The sequence below is a fragment of the Fragaria vesca genome, linkage group LG1, assembly GCF_000184155.1.
Source record: "Fragaria vesca subsp. vesca linkage group LG1, FraVesHawaii_1.0, whole genome shotgun sequence".
Lineage (NCBI taxonomy): Eukaryota > Viridiplantae > Streptophyta > Magnoliopsida > Rosales > Rosaceae > Fragaria > Fragaria vesca.
The window spans coordinates 10,182,467-10,198,679 of NC_020491.1; the positions used below are offsets into that span (position 1 = coordinate 10,182,467).

General features: G+C 37.6%; 3 protein-coding genes across 3 annotated transcripts in view; all 3 read left to right on the top strand.

Moving 5' to 3' along the window:
• Positions 1–202: 202 nt before the first annotated feature.
• On the top strand, positions 203–3,380 carry LOC101300385 (probable protein phosphatase 2C 78-like). The gene is made up of 4 exons (XM_004287924.1): positions 203–712; positions 943–1,310; positions 2,265–2,498; positions 2,638–3,380. Exons 1-4 carry the CDS (start codon positions 457–459, stop codon positions 2,899–2,901), a joined length of 1,122 nt encoding a protein of 373 aa, XP_004287972.1. The 5' UTR covers positions 203–456; the 3' UTR covers positions 2,902–3,380.
• A 1,445-nt stretch (positions 3,381–4,825) lies between these two features.
• LOC101300661 (sigma factor SigB regulation protein RsbQ-like) lies at positions 4,826–7,652 on the top strand. The gene is made up of 2 exons (XM_004287925.1): positions 4,826–5,471; positions 6,950–7,652. Exons 1-2 carry the CDS (start codon positions 5,104–5,106, stop codon positions 7,392–7,394), a joined length of 813 nt encoding a protein of 270 aa, XP_004287973.1. The 5' UTR covers positions 4,826–5,103; the 3' UTR covers positions 7,395–7,652.
• A 1,242-nt stretch (positions 7,653–8,894) lies between these two features.
• LOC101300950 (tetratricopeptide repeat protein 13-like) overlaps positions 8,895–16,213 on the top strand; it is a 10,197-nt gene continuing 2,878 nt past the window's right edge. The window contains exons 1-17 of the mRNA XM_004287926.1: positions 8,895–9,130; positions 9,278–9,387; positions 9,935–10,686; positions 10,802–10,846; positions 11,061–11,162; positions 11,245–11,325; positions 11,647–11,713; positions 12,132–12,232; positions 12,340–12,447; positions 12,813–12,883; positions 12,996–13,052; positions 13,368–13,476; positions 13,555–13,635; positions 13,944–14,030; positions 14,679–14,885; positions 15,583–15,914; positions 16,070–16,156. Of these exons, the coding sequence (XP_004287974.1) occupies positions 9,012–9,130; positions 9,278–9,387; positions 9,935–10,686; positions 10,802–10,846; positions 11,061–11,162; positions 11,245–11,325; positions 11,647–11,713; positions 12,132–12,232; positions 12,340–12,447; positions 12,813–12,883; positions 12,996–13,052; positions 13,368–13,476; positions 13,555–13,635; positions 13,944–14,030; positions 14,679–14,885; positions 15,583–15,914; positions 16,070–16,156 (2,516 nt within the window). The 5' untranslated portion in view covers positions 8,895–9,011. The remainder of the gene's footprint in view (positions 9,131–9,277; positions 9,388–9,934; positions 10,687–10,801; positions 10,847–11,060; positions 11,163–11,244; positions 11,326–11,646; positions 11,714–12,131; positions 12,233–12,339; positions 12,448–12,812; positions 12,884–12,995; positions 13,053–13,367; positions 13,477–13,554; positions 13,636–13,943; positions 14,031–14,678; positions 14,886–15,582; positions 15,915–16,069; positions 16,157–16,213) is intronic.

Consider the following 16,213-nt stretch of genomic DNA (forward strand, 5'->3'; position numbering starts at 1 on the left):
TTTGCCTATCTGTGACAAGAACACCACATGAGTTTTCTCGTCCATTCCAAAACCGCTTACTTTGAACCATTCGATGTCAATACAAACCTCCACATTCCAAAAACCCTCTAAAAATCTAAATTCCTCTTCACCATTTTTATAAAAACCCATCAAAGTCTTCATCTTTAAAAAGAAAATAAAATAATCCACACGGAATCCCCACGTCCCTCTCTCTCTCTCTCTCTTGGTCTCTTTATTCCAAATTCTAGAACTACCACCAAACCAAAACCCACGTCTACTTTTCCTCTATAATCTCTCATCTCTCCCAAAACCACATTTTTCAGAACCAAAGTTTGCAGCTTTGGGAGTCAAAGCAAATAAAACCAGAGTGACCCAGAACCAAAGATTGAGACTTTGGGGCTTTTGAGACTGAAACAGAGAGGCCCAGGTACCCAAATTGGAAACCCAATTTTGGAAATGATGTTGGAGATGTGTAGGAGGCCATTGGAGAAGTGCTTTGGAGGTGGAGATGATGAGCTTCTATGGCACATGGACTTGAAGCCTCACTATTCTGGGGAGTATTCTATTGCTGTTGTTCAAGCTAATTCAGCTTTGGAAGATCAGGGACAGGTGTTTACTTCTCCTTCTGCCACGTATGTTGGTGTTTACGATGGACATGGTGGTCCTGAAGCTTCTAGATTCATCACTCAGAGGCTATTCCCCTTTATTCAGAGTAAGCAGAAGTACCCTTGTTCATGTTTTTGGATAATACCATGTAAATTAGTTAGGTATTGAATTTTGAAGAGTTTTGTGATTGTTATATTTTATTTAGTGTAGGTTTGATCAGGAAACAATGAGATTCAGATGGGTGTGTTTTGATTTTTCGAAGTTTGCAACTTTTTGGTTAAAAAGATGAGTTTTGTACTTTTGCTGAAATTTCAACTTTGTTTTATTGATGTTCAGGGTTTTCAAATGAGCAAGGTGGACTATCAGAGGATGTGATTAGGAAAGCGTTTGATGCAACTGAGGAAGAGTTTATGGACTTGGTCAAGCAGTCATGGCGGACACGGCCAAGGATTGCTTCTGTTGGTTCTTGTTGTCTTGTTGGCGCAATTACGAATGATGTTTTGTATGTTGCTAATCTCGGAGATTCGAGGGCAGTTCTTGGTCGGAGAGCAATGGATGGGCCGACGGTGGTGGCAGAGAGGTTGTCTACGGATCACAATGTTGGAGTGGAGGAGGTGAGGAGGGAGGTTAAGGATCTTCACCCTGATGATTCACACATTGTGGTTTATACTCGTGGGGTTTGGCGAATTAAGGGCATTATACAGGTAATAGATGTGGTTTTTACCATATTGATCATGTTAGAGATGAGTATTGATTAGCTTTTCTGGTTTTGAGTTCTGTTGGATGCAATTGAATGAGTAATGAAATATCAGATTGGTTTATCTGTTACTTTTGCTGTTGTAGAATATGGGATTCATGCTTGGTCTGGTATTGTTATGATTGCTTTGATGCTAATAGGTTTTCCATCACTGAATTAGAAGTTGGGGGAATTTGGTCAGCAACTGCTAATTTAGTGAAACATTCTGATATGAGCATTGTGGAAATGAGTGGCTCATACTCTGCATTCCGTGATTGTCAGTGCATGAAGAGGAGATTGATTGTAAGATAATGCTATGTTAATCTTCTCATGTTTCCCATTATCGTTGACTGTTCCAAAGCATGAACCTCGTCCTATAATGATGTGATCCTGCTCCGCTTAGGTGCATTATTTGAAGATATCTTTTCAAAGACTAGGTCCTTGCAACCATATTTTTTCTTTCTAAGGTCCATGACGGAAAATTCCGCTTTTAAATGTGGATATGGTATTGTTCCTCCGTCCAGTTGATGCCCTTCTATCTGTGGCTACTTTCTAGGCAGCCAACATTCAACTGCTTTAGGCAAACAGTTGTGGTTTTTCATGGAATTCACATGAAAACCTGATAATAGGTAGTGACTGGTCAAAATCATGGTTGAGCTGATATAACATGTGATCTTTTTGGAGTGCACTAGCATAGGAAATTGAGTGCCACGACAAATTTCAGGCTCATTATGGAAGCAGACATAAAGTTACATGAATATAATGTTACGTATCGCTTTCTGTGAAACATTTAGTTCCTGTGTAGTCAACTTTAGTGATTCTAGAAATCTTGTAAAAGTAAATGAATTATTGTTGAACTATGTTGCTATCTTTTTGTCGGTATTTGTCCTGTGTATGATATGATTAAATGTTCACCTTGTAGGTCTCTAGATCAATCGGAGATGTCTACTTGAAGAAACCTGAGTTTAACAGAGATCCGCTCTTCCGCTTCGGTATACCTGTTCCTTTAAAGAGGCCTGTAATGACAGCTGTACCCTCAATATTGGTTAGAAAATTGCGACCCGAGGATATGTTTTTGATATTTGCAACAGACGGTCTCTGGGAGCATTTGAGTGATGAAGCAGCTGTTAAAATCGTCTCAAAAAATCCAAGAGTTGTAAGTATTACCTCGATTTTGTTCAACATTTTCCTTGAGATCTGGTCTTTCAATATCAACAGCAAGAGTTGCAACTTCTCAAAAAGATTCAAGAGTTGTAGTTGATCAGATATTGATCCTTGATTAAAATTAATTCCAGGGAATAGCAAAGCGACTGGTAAGAACTGCCATTGAGGAGGCTGCGAGAAAAAGAGAAATGAGATATGACGATATAAAGAAACTTGAAAAGGGGGTAAGGCGCCATTTCCACGATGATATCACTGTAATTGTGATATTCCTGGATCATACACAAACTTCCCTAAATGCTACAGATAACAGCCTTTTTACCTGCACTAGTGTTCCTGTTGATATCTTTTCAAATAATGATGATGAAGCAGTTGGCTCCCTTGATTCATTTCCCTGAGAAAACCAGACGCTCATGAATATGCACTTGTTTTTGTTTATAAGATGAGAACTTAAAAAATGAGGTGCATTTTGTAGAAGAAGCGTGGTTTTTATGTGATTTTACATGAAAGTTTATTGTACATAGATTGGTAGATGAGAAATGACAGATTAAAGGTGCTGTTGATTTCTCGGCTCTGAGCTTTGACCTCATTTTCAGCTTTCTCTGGTCAATACATAATTTGTTCCACTTGATGTATATTCTGGGATATTCACATGTTCATATCAAATTTATGTTACTCCTGACAAACCAGATCAGATAAATCCCTCTTTATTTTGCCCAAGGAGTGAGCTTCAACAACTATTATTTCAACTGTATCATGCTGCTTCTAGTTTTTGTTCTGATTCTGAAAAGAAATAGGGATGATCAGATTCCCATTGTCCATGGTGATCGAAAGACCAGAACCCTAAGAATAGAGAATATCTTATCTTTTACAATGCAATCTATATGACCTTTTATTACTGTTATCGCAATGTTTTTCCATTCTGTGCCATTGTCATTCCAAATCCCAGCTTAACCGCGACCTTCACAGTGCCGATAGCTTAGGCGAGTGGCTGCATTTTTGATTCTCGCACGGTTCACTCTCAAATATCGCTTCAGCTCTAGCCAAGGTGTTCAGAATACACCTCCACACTGCAACCATTAGTCATCTGGGTTTACTTGTGTATATGAAAGATTCAAAGGGGAACATCATGTGCTTGCTCAATTCATTTGCATGTGAAGAACCATAAATTTCGAAGCCAAGAAACAAAAAAAATCAGATGCAATCTGTTATCCTCAAATGTCCCTATAAATAAGAAAGATCTTATAAGATCTTGCTTCCAGAACCCGTAAGAAAATTGCAGCACTAGAGATAGAACACCCCAATAATGCAGGCGGCTCATGAGTATGATTGTATGAAATCTCTGATATCCACTGAGTAGCTAAAACAGAGCTCCACGTGTAAAACAGATTACACACAAATATCTATGAGCTGTGGCAGTGAGACGTAGTTGCCCCACATGCAAGGAAGCCCTGGTGTTTCCCAAAATAGAAGTCCCCCCACCTTGCATGGAATCGTTGGCGGTTTCACAGGAAGGCAGTATCAGTAGCCATCATCGGTCTCACTCTAAAATTATTAACACTTTGTACCCTTCTGGTTTGGTTGGCGACACGTCAAATATCCAAGTGTCTCTGTGTCTGTTCAACTCCTACCAATAATTTTGTGATCGGATGTAATGACAGTAGCGTTGGGTAGTAATTGGGTTCATCACATCAGATTAGTTAGTACGATATGTTTGAGTTCAACCACACTCTAATCCATGACCAAGATCATCTGCATTCACTAGTCCAGCAAAACAGAAAAAGATCGTTCTGCTAGGGTCGGTGTTCTACCAAAATCAGGCAATTAACCGTCGCAACCGTCGTTCGGGTTTAGTTAGGTGTTCGGCCGGCTTGAACTCCCTCACCAATCGTGAACAAACAAGTTTTTCTCTTCTTCTTTCTTCTCTCATGAACATGTATGGGCAATGATATATATATATAATGGTACAAATCTAGCTGTATATATAGAGCCAATCGCGGCAAGTTTATGATGAAAACGAACAATTTAGTTGTTTCGGTTTGTAATCACAAGACTAGTGATATATATAATTACTTAAACAAGTTCTGAATGCTCTTTTGATCTATGTAAACTTCACATCTTAATTAACATTTTGTTGGCGAGAAATGTCTTACCACTAGACTAAATGTTTCTAGATGCTCATATTTTACGTCACTCACGACCTTACGTAAAGAAGATAACCCTATATGAAAACAAACTTACAAATCCGTCGCAAGTGGGATGGTTTCGACTCCAGCCCGGCCGGCAGTACTTAACACCGTAAGGTCCATACCACGTCAAGTTGTTCATACTTGATAGTCCAAGTGGGATGGTTGCTCTAGAGCCTCCTCCTCTAGTGTCCGTATATAAATACGTCGAATACTAAACAAATAGTATAGCTTTGACACCCTACTCTAAGATTCCCTACACCAAGCACCAACCAATAACACCTCTCGTCCCTCTACCACCTCAGGCATCCTTTATATGTGGTGCCAGTTCTTCCCCGTCGACCCAAAACCCTGAAAGAAAAACCCAACAAAACCACCTCACCCATCATATCAGATATCCAGAGAGAATTGAAAATGGGAATTGTAGAGGAAGCTCACAACGTACGGGTTCTCGGGTCGGGTCAGCGGATCATAGTCCTCGCCCACGGGTTCGGAACCGACCAGTCAGTCTGGAAGCACCTTGTCCCCCACCTTGTCGACGACTACAAGGTTCTCATGTACGACAACATGGGCGCCGGAACGACCAACCCCGACTACTTCGACTTCGACCGCTACTCCACGCTCGAGGGCTACGCGTACGACTTACTCGCCATCCTCGAGGAGTTTCAGGTCGAGAGTTGCATCTTTGTGGGCCACTCTGTTTCCGGCATGATTGGCGCCATCGCAGCCGTCATGAGGCCGGACCTTTTCACCAAGCTTGTTATGATCGCCGCCTCGCCAAGGTAGATGCTGGATCTGTTTATGTTAGTTAATTTATTATGGTTGTTAATTAAGTCAATTAGTATATACTGGGTGCAAAGCCATTCTGTTAATCTTTGAAAATTGGGATTGGATTTGTATATTGGGTAACTCTCAAATCTCAATCATTTTTATTCTAAACTATTAGGTCTTTTTCTGGATTTTTCTAATGCTGAATTAAACAGATGATTGATGGGAACGTTTGGTTATTGAATCCTAATTACTCAAGAAGGTTGATTAATTGGATCAAAGACGTAAAAACCAGCGTGCTAATTCAAGCATGATATGTTGCCTAATTAGTAGTTTTTGTTAGTACATAGCTGATCGAAAAACAGTTTTACGAATTCTGATTTTACAATTTTAGCTCATTTCTTTAGACCACGCTTCTCGTATGTTTAATTGTATCTTGAACATCTAGATTCAGTAGTCGTTGAATTAATTTAAGGATAGTGTTAGAGGGTCTTAATAAGGCCTAAAATTTATGGCTTTAATCCTATGTGTCATGCCAAGTAAATAAATAAAAATATTTATTTTTGATTCCACATAATATATCTTGTCAAATCAAAACATTGCATAACCAATTTTACCATTTCTATTTCGTTTTAGATTTTAAGGGATGAATCAATGATATTAATGTACTTTATTAGGTAATGGAAACAAATATTATATATTAATAGCAACCACTAATTATGTATAATATAAGGAATGTTTCTTAATATGAAGATTAACTATTTTTTAAATAATAATTAGTTTTGTCAAATAAACTCTAACCCTAACCCTAATTCGTCCAAAAAACAATTATAATTCATCAAAATTTTCTATAATTCGTCCAAAAAATAATTTATATACAAATAATTTCTCTAAATGATTTACATACAGATTATTTATATAATATACATGTATATTTTTTTTTATAATATACATGTATTATAAATATATAATATAATGTTATTTTGATGTTATATTTTTTTTTTTAATTAGATATTTAGAAGAAGGAAAGCTAAAATAGTTTTATTTTTCAATGAAAAACTGAAATTTATTAGTCATTGTTTGAAATAGACCAAATGGTAAGATGATATTTATACTTAAGTATTACATGACATAAGATTTTTAATATGTGATGTGTCTAAATGATTTGGCATACTGCATAGATTTAAGGCCTAAAATCTTAGGCCTTAATAAGACCTAAAATCATTTTCCTTAATTTAACTATTTTCATCTTCATAATAGAGGACTTCAATGCACCGAAGAACTTTTGTCTATTCCGAAACGCTATAAAATTTTCAGTTTGATTTTATGTATACGGGTTTAACCATGATCTTGCTACACGTACCCTTCAATCATTTACATCATCTTCTTCTTCTAAATAGAATTATTTAGCTATGATTCTAAGCATCAGTTAAGTGCTTAGATCACTTACCAGTCTTAGTTAATTACTTCCTTAATTATGTCTCCCTTTTAGGTATCTGAACGACTCGGACTACTACGGGGGGTTCGAGCAAGAAGACCTAGAGCAACTCTTCGAAGCCATCCGCTCAAACTACAAGGCTTGGTGTTCCGGCTTCGCACCGCTTGCCGTGGGCGGCGACATGGACTCGGTAGCCGTCCAGGAGTTCAGCCGGACCCTATTCAACATGAGGCCAGACATAGCCCTCAGCGTGGCTCAGACCATTTTCCAAAGCGACATGAGGCAGGTCATCGGCATGGTCACGGTGCCGTGCCACATATTGCAAAGTGTTAAGGACTTGGCGGTGCCTGTGGTGGTGACGGAGTATCTACACCAGAATTTGGGGGGTGAGTCGATCGTGGAGGTGATGTCGTCAGACGGGCATCTTCCCCAGCTGAGCTCGCCGGATATTGTGATCCCGGTGCTGCTCCGCCACATTAGGCATGATATTGCGGTGTAATGAAGTTTAAGTCAAATGTTATGTGGTTTTTGTGTGAAATGAGGAGGGGTGGTCATTAGGTGGTCTGGGGATAGTTGATTTTCGTTTTAACATGTGATGGTGTTTGGGGTCCCTCGTTGGATAAGTGTTCAAACTTATAGACTCACATGGAAGCGTCATAGGAAGGTATGGAAGCTGTTGTGCCAACGTCTCACTCCTTCCAGGAAATGATATCCCATATTCCCATTTGCATTTGAACGAATAAATGTGTTTGAAAAAATGTATATTATTGTAGGTTTTGTTATTCCGTAGTCACTGAATCAAGATATATATATATATATATATATATATATATATATATATATATATATATATATATATATGCAATCATGTATATAGATATAACGATATTTAACGTTGACAGATAAGAAAATAGATGATAGGATTGAAGATAAATTTGTATCTTAAACACATACTGCAATAAGATATATCAATTTTAATATATAAATGATATTGATGAACAAACTTGTGAGAGAGGTTTGCAAATACAGTGTCCTAAAACACATGTTAGTCCCCACACATGTGTGCTTGCAAGATAACACTCTCGATCCAAGGCCCTAACAAAAATGCAATATCTTAACTAAAATCATGTGCATAAATGATCTCGATAAACAAGAACCGAGCGGCATCAATTTTTCAATGCAAAAGTGAATTTCTATTTTGATTCATGAATGAGCTCGTAGTTATGTATTTTTAGTTTTGATGTAATAAAATTGATAATCATGATGTATTGGATCTGTACTTTCATGTTACCATATACTGCATGTAAAGTTAGTCCCAAACAATATATGAATGTGAATTTTGTGAGAAATAGGGTAACACAATACTTCATTTTGCCTCGAACATAACAAAATATGATTTCGATTATGTGGGTCATAAGTGGATAGTGAATCGATCTTCTTCTGCAATTTTTATTTCCAAGGATCAAGCTAGTGATGAATTCATCTGGCTTTAAGATTGTATTCTTGTTTCATTCACGTAGCCCTTCTTGTCCTCACCTTTAAATTTTTCATGAAAAACCATTATCACAACTCACGTAAGTTGGTTTAGTTGATATGAGCGTGCTTGTACATGATTGAACCCTAATTCAAATTCGATCATCCTTACCAACAATCATGCATTTAGTCTCGCGATGTGTAAATCCTATTGCGAGAATTATTACATGAGGGCTCTAGATAGAAACAGGTACGTGTTCCACATTAGTTCTTCACGGTCGAGGTTGTAGTTTCGTCTTGACTCTGAATTACCCTTTTATGTGAGAAAGCAGGCCCAATAATAGCATAAGGTCGGGCATTGAAGCCCAAGCTCTTTATAGGAAAAACCCATACAAATGATACAAAATGAAGCCCAGAGTTGGTCCACATTCCTCCTATCCGGCCTCTTCCCATTATACCCCTCTCCCCCTTTTAACCCCCAACTCTTTTCCTCCTGCGCCAGAAGCCGTTGATCCTAAGAAACGAACATCAGCATCAACAAGCTAAAATCCCAAGAAGAGAAGAAAAAATCCACACACAGAGCGAGCGAGTGCCGCTCCCTCCTCCCGATCCGTCCGAGTCAACTCGCTCCGGCCACCGCGAAATGGCAGCTATCTCCGAGCGGGTCGAGCTCGCCAAGCTCTGCAGCTCGCGCGACTGGTCCAAGGCCATCCGAGTCCTCGACTCGCTCCTCTCCAGCTCCTCTTCCATCCAGGACATCTGGTTCGTTCTCTCACTCTCTGAGCTCCAATTCAATTCAATTCAATTCGCCGGCGATTCTCTCGCATTCCGAGCCGCGCTGATCCTCGATTTTTCGGATTCGATTTTTTTCGGTTTCTCTGATCGATTTGAGTGGTGGTGTTTTTGCAGCAACAGAGCCTTCTGTTACAGCCAACTGGAGCTGCACAAGCATGTGGTGAAGGATTGCGATAGGGCGCTTCAGCTCGACCCCGCGCTCCTTCAAGCTTACATTTTCAAAGGTTTTGCTCCCTATTATTTTCGGCATAATTTGAGCTACAATTCTTCTGCAAATTTATTTAAGCTTCACGAAATTCGGATTATTAGAGATTAGCTGATAATTAAGTTTGATTATACAAATTAGAGTACAGATATCACATTCTGTGAACTGGCATTACGTCGCGCACTGTCCAGCTATGTAGTTTGAATATGAATTTAGTTGTATGGCATAGCTGATCGGATTTGCAATTTGATATTCCTTTTTATTAGTTTTTTATTTCGAATTGTGTATGAAGATGCATTTAAGCATGAAAAAGAGAACCGGAATTTTGATTCAAGGATGTGATAAACTTATAATATAGTGTTATGAGGAATGTGAAATGAAATATAACGGAAACTGCAGTTATTTATGCCGAAGTTCAATTTGTCAGGATTACAAGTTATCAAGGCTATTTCGTTTTTTTTTAGTTCTGTTTCTTAATAATTTTAGCAACATCTATGTAAAGAAATCAGTAGATGAATCACTGTAATAGTCCTGGCCAAGTCATTCTTGCAATCTTTGTCCTTCAGGTCGTGCGTTTTCTGCTCTTGGAAGGAAAGAGGATGCTATTTTGGTTTGGGAGCAGGGGTATGAGCATGCATTGCGTCAGTCTGCAGATTTGAAGCAATTGCTAGAGCTGAAAGAGCTCTTATCAACTGCAGAACAGGAAAAAGGGGAAAACAAAAACCATGCAACAGAGGCTGTGTCAGCTACGCTTTTATCTGAATCCAGACCACATGTGAATGGGATATCAAGTGAAACTTGTACGGATCAAAGTAATTTGAGTGATCAATCCCAATTACACAGTGAATCAACCACTGAGGTTCATAGCAAGTCTAATGATAACATGTGCAATGGAGAAGTTGATAAGGCCAAGGGAAAGAAGAAGTTTGATAGCCAAACAAATGGAAACCATGACAGCTCTCGTGAATCACCTAGTACATCTGAGGTTCAGAGCAAGTCCATTGAGAACAGATGTATAGGTGCTAAAGCCAGAGGGAAGAAGAAGTCTGACAGCCAAATGAATGAAAATCATGATACTGACAGAAAATTGAGTAATGAATCTGAAGCATGTAATGACTTAAGTGATAGATGCAACAAGTTGCCCTTGATTTGTAGTAAATCAAGTGATTTAGCTGAAAGTCCCCTCACTCCCCCCAAGTTAAGTAGTAAATCTGAAATGCGTGACGAGTCCAAGAAAAATAAAAAGTTCTGTTTTACCAGAATTTCAAAGTCCAAGTCAATAAGTGTGGATTTTCGACTGTCAAGGGGTATAGCGGAGGTAATGACACCTTTATTTGGTACTGTTTTTTGGTTGCCACACAGTTAGTACATTATCAATTGACAGTGTCATGAGGCTGATATTCTGTTCAATTCACTATTGACCTCTTTTACAGGTTAATGAAGGGAAATATACTCATGCCATATCTATATTTGACCAGGTAAAATTTCACGCAATATCAGCCCTGCTGAAATTTGTCTGCTCTGTGAATCTTGCCTTCCCATCTGTTGTTTTCATTGGTTCCATTCTTTTCCCTGTTTCTTTACTGTGTGTCGATGGGAAGAGCAGGTCTAGAGGTCAGAGATTGATTTATTTAGTTTAATCTTCTGGGGTCCATTAGCAATTTATTGAGCTTTGTATAATTTTATTGACAGATATTGAAAGAGGATCCTAACTATCCAGAGGCACTAATAGGAAGGGGAACAGCATATGCTTTCCAACGAGAACTTATGGCTGCAATAGCTGATTTTACAAAGGTATTGACTAGATAATCTCTGACAGAAAAAGAAATAATAGTTTGGCTCTACATGCAAGTAGTTGATCTGGTTTATCTTTCAGGCCATGGAAACAAATCCATCAGCTGCTGAGGCATGGAAAAGGAGAGGGCAGGCACGAGCTGCCCTGGGAGAATTTACCGAGGTGCTTATGCTATCCCAATTTTTCATCTCTTTGTAATCCTGTGCTGCTTGTTAAGATTTGTGTATTTATGTTTTGTGTTATCATCAGTGGAGGGCTCTGTTTCTATTCCTGTGCAAGAATTACTTTTGTTTAATGAGGAAAAAAGTTGGTTGTAGACAAACTGGCAAGAGATCTTTTTATTGTATATAAAATTAAAAAATTTGGGCCTGCCTTTACACCATTTCTCTGACTTAATTATGCGAAGCCGATCATGCTCGTAATGCTTGTTATGACAAAAGTTTTGACATGTATGTATCACAATTTATTCCCTCATAATTCCAGGCCATTGAAGATCTGTCCAAGGCATTAGAGTTTGAACCAAATTCAGCAGATATTCTACATGAAAGGGGTATCTTGCTCAAACCCAACACCTTTTTTTTGTTCATCTATAGTTATGTTTCATAATTCTCTTCGAAAGGTTTTAAGAAGGAATTTAAATTCTGTTTTTTGGTTCTTATCTGCATCTTCTCACCGCTTATCTTAACTTTATAAGAATAAGACATGTACGCGAACAAGTTATACAGAACCTGATATTATAACAGCCGTAAGAGTTTGCAATTCTTGTTGTTGCAACTCTTATGGCTTACCTTTTATAAAATGAATGCTTACTGTGTAAGACATGGATACTATGGGAACACTAGTAACATGATGGGTCAATATAACCACATATATCATAATGTATACATGTTGAGTTATGGCCAAAATGAATCATGTTAATAGACGATCTCAGGCAAGTGAAAGTGCCTTAACATTGTAGTTTATTGCAGGTATTGCCAATTTCAAGTTCAAGGATTTCTATACTGCTGTTGAAGACCTATCTGCCTGCGTGAAACTTGATAAGGATAACACATCTGCATACACATATTTGGTGAGTCTAAAAGATTCAAATCCTATTGATTATGTTGTCTTGTATCCCATGTAGCATATCCTGGAAATATCGTGTACTTCTTACTAAACTACTTCTGGAATCTCTAGGGTTTGGCGTTATCATCTATTGGTGAATATAAAAGAGCTGAGGAGGCGCATTTAAAAGCAATTCAGCTGGATCGGAATTTCCTTGAGGCATGGGTGCAGTTAACCCAGGTATCCATGAGAAACCCCTTGTTTACCCATGGAAAATATTCCATGAAGCACTCTGTAGTTGATCTAATTGCCTATTCTTATTCCTCAACTCATGGCAGCATTACTGATGGAAAACACTTTCTTATGGAACTAAGGCTCAGTAATACCATAGTGCTCAATAGATATTAGAATCTGGGGATAGTTGCATATTTGTTCAAGCATTTATAATTTTATATACTTACTTACGTAGAACAAGTATTGCTCTCATGGGCAATGCGGGCAGTTGCAGTTATAGCAACAATAGAGTGAAAAAGATTTGCCATTTTTGTGGGTTTAAACTGAGCGGTTATAACAAATATTGTTCTTGGGCATGTCGATTGTTGCAGTTCTATCAAGATATGGCAAACCCAAACAAGGCTTTCGAATGTCTTCACCAAGCTCTACAAATTGATGGGAGGTAGCATATTATCTGAACCAAGTCACCTGTTCTTTTAATGTTTAGTATTACCTTCAGGTTTGTGATTGATTGAGACTCTGTTATTGATCCATATGTACTCTACATGTTAAAGGTTTGCCAAAGCATATCATTTGCGAGGTCTACTGCTGCATGGGATGGGAGAACACAGGTATGTGCTTCCAAATCATATTATCTTTAAAATTCATTACCGTATGATGTAACCACGAAGCAGTATGTACACACAAAATGTTTGCACTATGTTGTGGGGCATAAGTAATTCCGGATATCAATCTGTATCTGAGAACACAGTAGATTTAGTATGTTGAAATGAATTGTTATCATTATAGTTCCATGATGGTATGCGTGATTAGGAATAGTGATTTTGCCATATTTATAGAGATATCTTACTGATTATAAGATGTATTCTTGTCTCAAGTTGCATATAGGATAGGCTGTTTTCTTAATTGCTGGATTTCTTTCGCAGCAAAGCTATTAAAGAGTTGTCAACTGGGTTGAATATTGAGAGTGCAAATATCGAGTGTTTGTATTTGCGGGCTTCCTGCTACCATGCGATTGGAGAATATAAACCAGCGGTATTACAATGTTTCTTTGGTTCAGTTGGAATATCAATTGTATGTTTTAGTCATTTCACATTGATCCATTGGTTGCAGGTCAAGGACTATGATGCCGTGCTAGATTTGGAACTAGACTCAATGGAGAAGTTTGTGCTGCAATGCCTGGCTTTTTATCAGGTTTAATTTTGATTTGAATTTGTATCCCTTATATTAGGTCCATGTCTTGCACTTTTGAGCACTATTGATAATATTCAGAAGTAACTTAAAAGCATTCGTGTACTGCAGCATTTTTAGATGTGCATTTACCATCATATAACATATGTATTCTGCAACCTTGGAAACTATGAGCTTTGTATTTCATTTTCTTACACATTAGAATATATATGTTTATTGCTTGACAAACATTAAGTGTGAAGTCAAATTAGTCATCTCTTATCCTGATCTGTATGATAGGACTTGAGTTTGTGATTCTGTTTTGCTTTCAGAAAGAGATTGCTCTGTACACGGCATCAAAACTCAACAGTGAATTTGTCTGCTTTGATATTGATGGAGATATTGATTCTCTTTTCAAGGTGATAACTTGTGGGGATTACATTTCATTTATTTCCAGTTGATTGTGATATCCTTTTTTTTTTTTTTTGTCCAAATTCTTTGAGTATGATACATGCTTGTCAGTTCAGAAAACTTTCACTATTTAGCACAATAATATCAACAAAAATAAAGCATGCTGCTGACATTTTGTAAGTAATGATATAAGTTATAAGAGACATGAAATGTAATCAATGAAGTATAAAGTGGTAACTGGAGAAGCTACTCCAAAGTTCTTGGCAATTATGTGTGACTGATGAGGTTAGAATGTGAAAAATTATTACTCATCTTTTCTTGTGTAAAAAAATTCATCCACTAATTGTGAAATGAGCTAAAATGTGAACTGACAAAATCATTTTTTTTTAATTTTGCTCAATGAAGAGTCTATGCCCAAAAAAAAAAATCCTTCGATTTCATGGAAGATCCTCTTGGGGAATCTGCACACAATCACAGAGACTAATATGAGGTGTTTAAAAAGCACTTTATGTTGGCTATATATACAACAATGCTATTACAAATAGAGGCTAAAACATTCTCTTCTAAATCATTAAACTAGAATCGGCAACAAATTGTTTCCATATATTTAGTTCTCCTCTTTTATGTATATTGTGTTTTCATTATCAAATTTTCAGGAGTACTGGTGCAAAAGATTGCACCCCAAGAATGTGTGCGAAAAGGTTTACCGGCAACCCCCCCTGCGTGAATCTTTAAAGAAGAACAAGCTTAAAAAGCTAGATTTTTCAGTCACAAAGCAGAGTACTGCTCTTCTGCAAGCTGCTGATTGCATTGGGGAGAAAATCCAATATGATTGCCCTGGTTTCTTACCAAATAGGCGACAGGTGATTTTAATGTCAAGTAATTTTTGAAGTTAATTCCATTTTTGTGACTTGTTATTGCATTTCTTTGCTATTTTCCAATATGTTTTTAGTACTAATTGCATTTCTGTAATTAAACCCATTGGCTTGAGGAAAAGGTTGAACTGGTTTGTCACTAAATTTGAACAACTTAATCATATATTCATATGTATACACAACTGAAGTCCTTTTTTTTTTAATAAAATAAAAATTATAACCGAAGCTGCAGATGCTGCAGTGAATTTGAGCCCTGGTGTAGAAAATAGTATAAAGGCTATATTAATTACAGTTATTCAGTAGTGTCTGCAAATTTCTTAACCACAAGTGCATCAAGCAAGACTCAAGTTCTTCCTCATGGAATATTCTGGAGCTTGTCCACATTATCGAGGCACCATAGTCCCTAGTATAGATTTGATGATGAGATACATTCAAACCAGTTTTAGTGCGAGAGTGTGTTTCTCTATTTGTTCTCTCTAAAACCATCATACGTTATAATTTAGACATTTTAGTTGGTTATATTTTTGTCTGAAACATCCAATTCAACATATGTATAACTTCTTCTGGGTCAAACGTGTGTATAACTCGATACATGCCTATGCTCTTTAATTTTCCTCGCTTTCCTAAAGAGCTTTGAAACATTCAATCAATAATTCTCCTAATTTATTTTCATTATGTCTCCCAGCATCGTATGGCAGGATTGGCTGCTATTGAAGTTGCACAGAAGGTCTCCAAGGCGTGGCGTTCCTTTCAAGCGGAATGGAAATACTCGAATAAAAGCACATCCAAGAATGGCAAGCGACCGAGGAGAAGGGAAAGAATCAATTTGCAAAGCCAGAATAGAGGTGGTGCTGGGTGTAGCACTAGCAGCTCCTCAGACACAACTTCTTATGGCATTACACAGTCAAAATCAACAGGCCGGTTTATGATGTCATGGCATGATGTTTATTCAGTGGCTGTGAAATGGCGGCAGATTTCTGAACCTTGTGACCCGGTTGTGTGGATTAACAAGCTAAGGTACATGGTGTGCTTGTTCATTTTCTAATCATTTGCATGCTCAATACCCATAGGACATCATGTTGGACTATAATTGATTTACTTCTTCTTGAATGATTAAAATAAGAAAGTCAATTTTTTTTTTCTAATGTGATATGGGCATTTCTTTAATTCAGTGAAGAGTTTAATGCTGGATTTGGGTCTCATACACCAATTATCCTTGGACAAGCAAGAGTTGTTCGCTATTTCCCAAATTTTGAAAGGTATAAGGTTTTTACTATTCTATTTGGTATTGAACTGTTTCCAGATCTCTCTCTCTC

Bases quoted from the DNA above. Each gene is read 5' to 3' on its own strand.
- LOC101300385 (XM_004287924.1), top strand. From the start codon at position 457: ATGATGTTGGAGATGTGTAGGAGGCCATTGGAGAAGTGCTTTGGAGGT. The intron at 1,311-2,264 runs GTAATAGATGTG...TTCACCTTGTAG, and splicing joins GAATTAAGGGCATTATACAG to GTCTCTAGATCAATCGGAGA. The intron at 2,499-2,637 runs GTAAGTATTACC...AATTAATTCCAG, and splicing joins TCTCAAAAAATCCAAGAGTT to GGAATAGCAAAGCGACTGGT.
- LOC101300661 (XM_004287925.1), top strand. From the start codon at position 5,104: ATGGGAATTGTAGAGGAAGCTCACAACGTACGGGTTCTCGGGTCGGGT. The intron at 5,472-6,949 runs GTAGATGCTGGA...TCTCCCTTTTAG, and splicing joins ATGATCGCCGCCTCGCCAAG to GTATCTGAACGACTCGGACT.